Consider the following 10,866-nt stretch of genomic DNA (forward strand, 5'->3'; position numbering starts at 1 on the left):
ACTTTGATGTATGTAATCGCTTCAGCCCTCTCTCTTGGAAGGAAGGCTTCTAACCCTTCCATTTCTCAGCTCTTGCTTTTGTCAAGAAATAAGAAAAACAGACTTCAAATGCATTATTCAAATGTGTGTAATATAAACATTAAAGAAGTCTGAATGCAACTACAAATTTCCCTTTTCTTAAAATGTTTGTGAAAAACAACTTGTCTATTCTGTCTTGAGGACATTTGTTCACTGTGCAGAGGGAGTTCACTTATTCCAGGGAGCCTTAGGGTCTCAGAGCTGCAGCAGGTGGCACGTGATAGGACCTGGAGAGCACACGAAAGGATTGACTTGAACTAGATGAGGGGTGCCAGCACTTGATAGATAAGAGACCTTGTGCGCTGCTGGGCAGAGAGGCCACCTCTGGAGGACTTGGGTACTGCTGGGCAGAGAGGTCACCTCTGGCAGACTTGGGTGAATTATGTGTTCCAAGCACCAGGTTTCAGTGTTAGGGTCCACAACCCATTATTCTAGTCGCTCAAGGGCAGAGAGACAGCACGACCCCTTGTTCCAGTCACTCAGGGGCAGAGGGACAGATGATCCCTAAAGTGTCTCTCTTGGGCTTTCTAGAGGCTTGGGTGGACTGTAAAAGAACCCTGACAAGCAACGCTGTGGAGACCAGGGCCCCATCAGCCAAGGTGTGTGCCAGACACTAGCTGTCTGGTCAGCCTACCTCAAGTCCTTTGAGAAGCAAAGTAACGAGAAGAACATTGTTATGTGTGTGTGAGTCTGTGTGTAGTTGAGTCTCTCTCTCTGTCTCTCTCTCTCTCTCTCTCTCTCTCTCTCTCTCTCTCTCTCTCTCTGTGTATGTGTGTGTGTGTGAGTCTGTGCATCTGTGTGTGTGCATTAGTCTGTGTGTATTTGAGTCTCTGTGTGTATGAGTCAGTGTGCATGTGCATGTGAGTCTGTATTTTTGAGTCTCTCTGTGAGTATGTATGTAGGAGCCCTTGTGTATGTGTGTCTGAGTCTGCGTGTATGTGTGTGTGTGTGAGTCTGTGTGTACTTGAGTCTCTCTCTGTGAGTATGTCTGTGTATTTATGAGTCTGTGTGTATTTGAGTTGCTCTCTGTGTATGTGTGTGTGTGTGTGTGTGTGAGTCTGTGTGTATGTGTATGTGTGTGAGTCTGTGTGTATGTGTATGTGTGTGAGTCTGTGTGTGAGTCTGTGTGTATGTGTGTGAGTCTGTGTGTGTGTGAGTCTGTGTGTATGTGTGTGTGTGTGAGTCTGTGTGTATGTGTGTGAGTCTGTGTGTATGTGTGTGTGTGAGTCTGTGTGTATGTGTGTGAGTCTGTGTGTATGTGTGTGAGTCTGTGTGTATGTGTGTGTGTGAGTCTGTGTGTATATGTGTGAGTCTGTGTGTATGTGTGTGAGTCTGTGTGTATGTATGTGTGTGAGTCTGTGTGTATGTGTGTGTGAGTCTGTGTGTATGTGTGTGTGAGTCTGTGTGTATGTGTGTGAGTGTGAGTCTGTGTGTATGTGTGTGAGTCTGTGTGTATGTGTGTGTGAGTCTGTGTGTATGTGTGTGAGTCTGTGTGTATGTGTGTGAGTGTGAGTCTGTGTGTATGTATGTGAGTCTGTGTGTATGTGTGTGTGTGAGTCTGTGTGTATGTGTATGTGTGTGAGTCTGTGTGTATGTGTGTGTGTGTGAGTCTGTGTGTATGTGTGTGAGTCTGTGTGTATGTGTGTGAGTCTGTGTGTATGTGTGTGTGTGTGAGTCTGTGTGTATGTGTGTGTGTGTGAGTCTGTGTGTATGTGTGTGTGTGTGAGTCTGTGTATGTGTGTGAGTCTGTGTGTATGTGTATGTGTGTGAGTCTGTGTGTATGTGTATGTGTGTGAGTCTGTGTGTATGTGTGTGAGTCTGTGTGTATGTGTATGTGTGTATTTGAGTCTCTGTGAGTATGTGTGTATAAGTCTTTCTGTGTGAATATCTATGTGTGTGTTTCTGTTTGTGTGGCACTGTGTGTGAATGTGTGTCTGTGTGTTAATTTGTGTGTGTGTCTGTCTATGTGTATGTTTGATGGTCAGTTCATCTGTCACAGAACTAAAACTTTCGCTTCTCTGATAATAAATAAGTAAACATTCTGACCTATTTTTCAGCAGAGAGAGGTTCTGGAAACTCAAATCACTGAATCCTTCTTTTGTTGTCCTTTTATTGCCCCTGGGATGAGAAAAAATAGATTATAGCTGGGGAAACAGCAAGGAGCTGGAGGAAAAAATTAATAAAGTGCTTTCATTCATAGAAACAGCCCCCCCCCCAAGCCCCAGTCGGATTTGAGTAATTAATGCCTCGTGTTTCTTCCTGACATTTTCTTTGCAATTCCACGGGGGCTAAAAACACGTTTAAAGAAACTTAACTACTTCAAACTGTTTGAGAGGACAGGATGTGGGACGGTGGAAGTGCCAGGTCAGGGCGAAGATGAGGCTGTCTCCCACATCAGTTGTCTTCCTTAAGCTCCACGAGTCCCTCTGCTCATCCCTAAAGAGAAGAGCATGGACCTCTGCTGGGAGCTTGACAGAAGGCTGCTAAGCTACTGTGGGGGCAGCGACTTGAGTCAGGCACAAGTCTAGCTGCTCCTCTGTGTCAGATGAATCTGAGACAAGTCTAGCAAGCATCGTTCCGCGTAGAAAGGCAGACTGTTTGGCAAGCACAGCTCTGATCCAAGTAATGTTTAGGCACTCTGCTAAGACACTTTCCACAAAGAGATGAAATGATTTTAAATTGAGTTAATTTGTTAAAATTCATTAAATACATCATAAGCCATCATTGTTATGCATCCTTAGCTCATCTAATTAGTTGGGTTCATCATATTCTCTTTTCTTTGCAGACATTTCCTGGGCTTTATCAAATGCTTCCTGGGATTTTTTTTCCTTACACAATTGCTCCATGACAACGAGATAGTTAGCCAGCCTAACTTTACAACCTCCTCTTCTCTCTGCCTGGGTTAACTTGTCTGTGAACACCGTCTACTCCCTGCCATGAGGCCTGTTCGGAGATGAGCCTTGTCTTCCCTCGTCAGCTTCTGCTTCCACTGTCAAGCACCCCGTCCCCACCCTGACCTTTCAGGCTTCCTCCTTCGTGGTTTCGGGCTGAGTTTTTATTTCACGTTTCTATTTACTTATTTGTTTACTGTGTTTGTCTGTGTGTGTGTGTGTGTGTGTGTGTGTGTGTGAGAGAGAGAGAGAGAGAGAGAGAGAGAGAGAGAGAGAGAGAGAGAGAGCGTGCTTATCCATATATGCATATGCAGAGGCCAGAGGTGGACGTCCGTGTCTCATTTACTGTGTTCATGTGCTCATCACGCACACAGCCTATGCACTGAGGTCAGGGGACAGCTCGAGAAAGTTGATATTCTTCTTCTACCATGTGGCTTCTGGAGATGTCAGATTTGGCATCAAGCACGTACACCTGCTCAGCTATCTTGCTAGTCCCACTAGGCTCTTTTTCGGGGGCAGGGCAGGATCTCTCACTGTGTGTAGGGCTCATTATTTCAGCTGTATTGGTGGGTCAATGAATTCCAGCTCTCCACCTTTTTTCTGCCCCTCCCACTGATGAGGTTATGAATATGTGCAGCTATTCCCGGCTTTTATAGGGCTTCTAGGGACTCGGGTCCTCAATTTTTCCTGGCAAACAGTTTATCCATTGAGCCATCTCCCCAGCCCCCTACCTTTGTTTTAAGGTATAAAAGCTTGTTTGACAAAACCATTGAGTTTCCATCTCCACCACTGCAGAGACATGAAGATTTGTCTTCCTGGGCCTGGGTTTGTACCTGACCTACCCTGGACCTATGTGGATATGTGGGAATGCACACAGGACTTTGGGCCTCTAGGAAAAACCTCAGGATTGCCTGAGGTTCCCTCTCCAATGGGTATTTTGTGTACAGACCACAGGATACCACATGGTAAGTATGCTGTGCAAGGAGGGAATTGTCACTATGGAACTTGATCCTATAGTTCATCATCTGAATTACCCATTCCAATTCTTCTCTATTATTTAAAAATGATTGTATGATTGCATTATCCTTTGTATCTTTTTATTTCATTATTATTTTTCCTCCTGAGTTAAAACTGATTCATAAATCTTACCCACACATTGGTGTTTCTTCTAAGTTCTGAACATGAATGACCAACTGTTTTCTAGATCTTTCTATGAGTGTCCTTTGACAGACCCAGGCCTTCATTTTTGGGAGGTGTCACTCTGCAGGACTTAACTTTTAAACGAATATCCTGGGCACTGAGCATGGGTGTCCCCTCCACTCACCGCCACCTTGCAGACCCGTTACCAGATCCTAACACGTAGGTTCTCAAAGGCCTTTTAACTCTGAACCCCATAATCCAGTTTCAGTGTTAATTCTATTTTTCGTATCTCCAGCTCAGCGTCTAGCATCTCCTTTCTCAACTCCTCTCTCCCAGATCTCTGCTTTCATCCCCACTCCCATATCCATTCTCTTCTCCCCTTGAATCTTCTTTTCTGGTCTCCTGGGCTCCACCCGTCTTCAGAACCTCGGCAAGAACACTATCACATCCCCAGCTCATCTACATTAGAATCCTCCCCAGATCACTGTTTCTGCAGGATAAAATCCAAATCCTCATCCAAAACTGTTGGAGGGAGGAGAGAGCCACTTGTTCTTCCTGGCCACCCGGCTAGCTTAGTCCCAAAATAATCACACAGAAACTGTATTAATTAAATCACTGCTTGGCCCATTAGCTCTAGTTTCTTATTGGCTAATCTCTTATATATTAATTTAACCCATTTCTACTCATTTGTGACGGTGGCTTACCAGATAAGGTTTCGGCATGTCTGATTCTCACAGCGGTTCCATGACATCCCTCTGACTCCACCCTTCTTTCTCCCAGCATTCAACCTAGTTTTCCCTGCCTACCTAAGTTCTGCCTTGCTATAGGTCCAAAGCAGTTTCCTTATTCATTAATGGTAATCACAGCACACAGAGGGGACTCCCACATCATACAACAGAGTCCTCAAATGCCACTGATGACACCATATTCTCCAGCTGTCCCTCTGCTGGGTTCTATTCTGTGGCCCGTGAGCTGTTCCTTCTCACACTTCCACACTCTCAAATAGATCACTCAGTGTTTCCTCAGTATCTGGAAATACCTGCCACTCTTCTAGGCCAAGTTCAATCCACCTTCCTTGTGAGTTCCTCCAGTTATTGCTTCCTCTCTGAGTTCCTTCAGCACTTATTCTTTGCCATTCATTTGTTTGTAAATTCATTCATTCATTCGTTCATTCACTCAGCAAATAGTTATTGGATTGTATCCATCCAAGGCAGTAACTGAAGAAGAGAGTAGGGGCAGGGGCATGAAACTTTGACTGTAGTTGGAGAGCGGGCCTTCGCTGACCAAACAACTCTAGCAGAGCAACCTGTGTGTGCCCATGGCTGCTCACTTTCTCACTGAGTAGGTCCTGGACTGAGGGTGTGGTATATCCTGGGTATCTCTCCTACAGCACAGGCTGAGTTACCCCCGTCTGTACTTGGAAATGCTTGATTGATAACCAATATATCCACAGATAATATATAACCATCTGCCAGTATTCATACACAGTCCTGAAGGATTTTGCTGCCCAGAGTCCTCTGTGTCTCCATGACTAGGAGACTGACTGGCCCCTGCACTGAACTGGGTGCCCTATTTCACCCTCCTCTGGGACATGAGCATCGGTTCCGAGCTCTGACAAGCCACACAACACTCTTTGCGTTGGTTTTCATCAGTCCATTTAGGCAGATGAAGATTCTGGGAACTGTCTCAGCTTCTCTCTAGGTTCCTCAAGAACTCAGCTAGCTAGATGCACCCTCTGACCTCTGTAGAAGATCAGCTTTGATCTTCTTAACGTTAAGAAGAGAGCTGAGCAGTAATATGGATGGATTTCATGTTTATCGCAACTCGGCACCGTGTGGGCAGATTTCCGTCTTAGCTCTTGTAAGAGGCAAGGAAACAGCAGGCTGAGAGTGAAGAGCTGGTTCTAGGGGAGCAAGCAGACTGGTGGCAGAGCAGGTGCTACACATCCAGTGAGTGGCCCATCTCTTGCCCTGGTATCAGTGTGTTGCAGAGGGGCCGGGACCAGCAGGCTTGCCCAGACCAAAAGCCAAGAGGTACAGGAGAGAGGTTGGGGAGGGAGAGTGGAGAATGGGGAGGAGGAACCTTTCTGAAGAGAGTTAGTGAAGGCAGAGAGTAACAAACCTGGAAAACAAATTTAAAGTCTGTTTCGCTCTCAGAGAGCAGGGGTAATTAATAGACTTCCTCCCTGCCATGCCTCTCTCTGCCTTAAATCACTCCCCGGAACTCAGATTTTAGACACGCACACCAAACAACGCCAATACCAACAAAAACAAAACAGCTATAAAAAGAACATCTCAGCTATCGCAGAAAATGTCATCATAGGATTCCAAATTGTTTTGTATTCAGTGGAAATGTGACCTTGGACAGGCGTGGACACTGGATCCGGGGGCGCTGGTGCTGTTTACAATAGTCGTAAGAATAGCTGTGCACCCTGTTAAAGCTCCAGTCATTTGGCTCCGGCTGAACCCCACAGGAGTCATCTGGTGCACCCCACCTAAGTCGTAAAATAAATCACTCCAGCATTCTTAAGCTCTGGTCCATTGACTTGTCATTGTCTCTTTAAGCATCCCCAGGGAAGGAACCCAGACTTAGTTGTTAAGCACAGGACTCTGTGTGCTCCAGAAAAACTGGAGGTGCCGCGGACTTGCCAAGAAACAGGCACAGTGAGAGGATCAACCGACGCACTTTGTGGCGATCACCTCCCCTCTGTGGAAACTTGCACAACTCCTACCCTCCCCAGCTCAGCTTCCCTCCAGGTTATCCATCCCCCGCCCCCACTCCAGACCCAGCCCTGTCTGGCTTGGCTAAGCTACCTTTAATTTCCTCTTTCCCAGGGAGTGGAACTCTTCTAAAGGATTAGAAGGTGTGGCCTTTCGGAGGAAGTGTGTCACTGGGATGGGTGAGTTTTAAAGTTTCAAAGGTTGAGTGTCTCCTCTCTCTCTCTCTCTCTCTCTCCGCCCCTTTTTGCCTGCCTGTTTTTTCTCTCACTGGCAAGATCATTCCTTCACTGACTTTAGAGCCTACTTCTTCAGGATTATGGTGTGCACTGAAGACTGGTTTAGGCATCCAGCCTCATGGGTTGAACAACTACTGGATTCTTGGACCTTTTGTTGGTAGACAGCCATTTTGGAACAGCTGGCCCACAGCCTGTAAACCATTTTTAATACCATCTATCTATCTATCTATCTATCTATCTATCTATCTATCTATCTATCTACAATGTCCATATATACATATGTATATGCATATATATATATATATATATCCATTCTATCAGTTCTGTTCCTTTAGAGAACACTGATAAATATACCACCTTTCTTTATGTTTCATTCTTTCCTCATACTCCCTCCTTGTGTAGGTCCTCATTACCGTTAGATGGCTCTAGCTGAAGCCAGTTCTGTAGAGTGGACTCGGTAGGTGCCAATTGTCATGTGGGTAGCAGGCACTGCAATGTCCATGTTCTTGAGGTCTGGGTGTGTGAGTGGAAAAAAGGCTATGTGAAGGCATAATTAAACTAACAGCTTTACTGTAGTCTAAATGTGAAATTTCCCCCTTCAGCTCTTGTGTCTGAATGCTTGGAGCTCAACTGACAGGAATGAGGGCATCTGGGACACAGCGGGGAAAAAGTGGGTGGCGACAGACAGGTCTTGAGGTGACTTAGGCTCTTCCCATTCATTATCTCCTCTCTGTTTCTTAATGTCATCAGCTCCCCCACTCTCTGACTACCTCGCCTTCTCTGTCAGGTAGGCTTTTCCTTTAAACTCTGTAGTGTTGGTTTGCCCCTTTGAGGTAAAAGTTATCCTTTTGCATTAGCATAATAGACTGTTCAACCAGGTATGAAGTGTGCTCATTGGTTACACAGATATGAGGCTACATTCCAGATCTCGTACATAGTTTATTTAGCTATATGGCTGTTTCTATTTGTATTTCTTGCTTTTTTTTAGCTTCATGTCCTTATTATTTTATAAAGAAAAGAATATATAATAAAGTGTCTTTTATCTTGAGACCAAGAAACATCGAAGAAAGAGAAGACCTTTGGCCAATGTGGGCTTTTCCTGGTGTGAAACTGAGCTGTAGAATTGTTTTCATCTTCCAGTCTTTTCTCTCCTTGGGGCTGTGCCCTGCGAGGTCTTCCCATGGGAATTTAGCTTTCCCCAAATGCAGGGGCTACATCCTTGTTAGCCAGCTAATTGCTCAATATTTTCTGCAGGTGAACTGAATTCTCTATTCCATTGCATCCTTTTACAGCAGCAACCGTAGCCTTACCAGCTAGCATTAGACCCATGCAAAAGCTTATGCCCTCATCCTTAGCTTTGGACTTTTTCCCAGCAAAACTTTGTTCTAGCAAAACTCTGCACAGCTTCCGCAGACCAGGACACATCTTTCTATGTCATGATGGTCCCAGTAATTCTTTGTTCCCACTCTTCAAGGTATTAAACACTTATCCCTCACGATAACCTACAAAATGCTGGCACTAGGATGTTGGTGGTTAACTGTGAGCATGAGAAAACAGCGTTGGTACAAACTGTGCTCGGCAGAAATCAAAATCTTTCTTTCCATGCTTACATGCACCTACTGTTGAGGTCAAGCTTCGGATACAAAACTCTTCATTAATGGCCCATGTATTCAAACATGGAGAAAGGTATTTACTCATGAGCAGCAACGCCTCTGGGGATCTCAGTTGGAGTCCCACTTAGCCGGTAAAATACCACATTCACCTACGCAAGGCTCCCAGAACTTCAGCAGCTATTTGGCTACCTTCTACTCTAACTTTATCCTACCATCCACCACCAGACTTTCTTTGTCCACATAGAAAGTCTCCTTCTTTCCTATATACTCCATGATGTGGAGGGATGGCCCCCATAGAGCAACCAGAAAAGGACTGGGTCTGCCATGTTGGCATCATTCAGAAAGCATTCCCAAGCAGGACAACTGTGACCTTCTTCTACCCCAAGAGTTGAACAGCAAAATAGCAGAGCCAAGCAAGCTACCTGTCATCCCCCACGACCACTAAGGCGCTGCCATTTGCATGGCAGGAACTGCGCAATGAAAAATGACATGCAGTGTGGCTCCTTGCAAGCCCTCATTGCACGAAGTGGAACTGCATACAGAGTGTGCACTTTGCACCGCACACACGTGGGGCTAAAGGCGGACTAATCTGGAACGCTCTCTTTGCACTCTTGGAGACTACACATGCAGTGGCTCGCCCTAACAAAATGAGGACTCACCAAGGTGGAGCCCCCTTCCAGCCCATTGCCATATGTAGGCAATCTTCAGCTGTTGGTCCACCCACTGTCGTTACAGTGTACTGAGTAATGCTGTACACAGTTCCTTACTCTGGTCTTCACCACCTAACAAAATACCGCACCTCACAGGAGCCTTTCTACTCCCTTGGGCAGTCTAGGAGATTTTCTTTCTTGGAATTCCCTAAGGGGTTTCCCCTTCCTTAGGCAATGTGTCAAGTCTTTTGTTGAAATGGGCTTTAGATTGCTTACACGCAGACAAAAATTCTCTGAATTTAAGTGTTTGACGCTATCTTTTCAGGAAAGTTTCTAGAATCTTCTCAAAGACAATTGTAATCCAGCTTTTCAAGATGATATGCACAAAAGTCAGCTCACGGAGCCAATGACCTTTTATTTTATTTTATTTATTTTTTGTTTTGATATGAGGTCTTTCTGTGTAGCCCTGACTGTCCTGGAGTTTGCTATGTAGATCAGGCTGGCCTTGGACTCAGTTCCATTCACTCTTGCGTGAGACACTCTTGACAACATAAAGTCACACTTCCCAGCTCAGAGCATAGCTCTGCTTTAAGAAAGCATGATCACAATCTGGATCCTTGTAACAGATTCCTAGCAGCTTCTCCCTTTTCATCAAGCAGTGTCTCCTCTCTTCCTTCCATGAACTCAGCCGCCAAACCACTGGGGACACAGAGTGGAGCTTCTTGACTTCTGGCCTCTTTCGTTTTCTGCAGAACCCTGATGAACGGCCCTGGCTTCTGTTCTTGTCAGGCAAGGAACCCTTCCTGGGTATCATTGTTGTCAAGATTTTTTTCCACTGCTGTTTGTGAGTGTTAGTAAGCTCCATTACATTTTGTTTCCCTCTTAGAAATTGCATCCTGTACAAGTCACTGATGGCTACCAAAAGGCTTGGTGGCAAGGGGAGAGTATACGGAATGCAGTCAGCAGCTCAGGGTTTCCCCTTTGAGGCTATGGCCAAGGTATGAGCGGGAGCTGGGTTCTCTCTCATCTGAAAGCTCATCTAGGAAGGGGTTGCTTAAGATGTAATTTTTTTCAATCTGATAGACTAAGGATCTCATTTCCTTACCAGATGTTGGATGGAGATTGCCTAATGGGTGGCACAGCCCACAAAACAGGAATTGCTGTGCATGAGACTGTTCTATATCCTACCTTACATGTTCCTTCATCTGACTCCACATTTGTAGCCTTGAAAATATCCTTTGTAAAAAGTGGGCGTGTGAGCCAGGTGGTGGTGGTGGTGCATGCCTTTAATCCCAGAACTTGGGAGGCAGAGTCAGGTGAATGTCTATGAGTTCAAGGCCAACCTGATCTACAGAGCAAGTCCCAGGACAGAATCCAAAGCTACAGAGAAATCCTGTCTTGAAAAACAAAACACCTAAAAAAATGTGCACATGTTGATGTGGGATTCCCCTTTGTATGCTGTGAAAACGATTGGTTAATAAAGAAACTGTCTCGAGCCTATAGCAGAGCAGGGCAGAACTTAGGTGGGAAAAACTAAG

General features: G+C 45.3%; 1 protein-coding gene across 1 annotated transcript in view; it reads right to left on the reverse strand.

Annotated features, from left to right (window-relative positions):
- The window catches only part of Clnk (cytokine dependent hematopoietic cell linker), a 94,266-nt gene extending 89,406 nt beyond the window's left edge, over window positions 1-4,860 (reverse strand). Inside the window, exons 1-2 of the mRNA XM_041636281.1 lie at window positions 4,814-4,860; window positions 2,125-2,196 (exon numbers count right to left, since the gene is read on the reverse strand). Coding sequence (XP_041492215.1) covers window positions 2,125-2,196; window positions 4,814-4,860 — 119 coding nt within the window. The remainder of the gene's footprint in view (window positions 1-2,124; window positions 2,197-4,813) is intronic.
- Window positions 4,861-10,866: the final 6,006 nt, after the last annotated feature.

The sequence above is a fragment of the Microtus oregoni genome, unplaced genomic scaffold, assembly GCF_018167655.1.
Source record: "Microtus oregoni isolate MIOR12 unplaced genomic scaffold, Mior012 000049F_ref0000343, whole genome shotgun sequence".
Lineage (NCBI taxonomy): Eukaryota > Metazoa > Chordata > Mammalia > Rodentia > Cricetidae > Microtus > Microtus oregoni.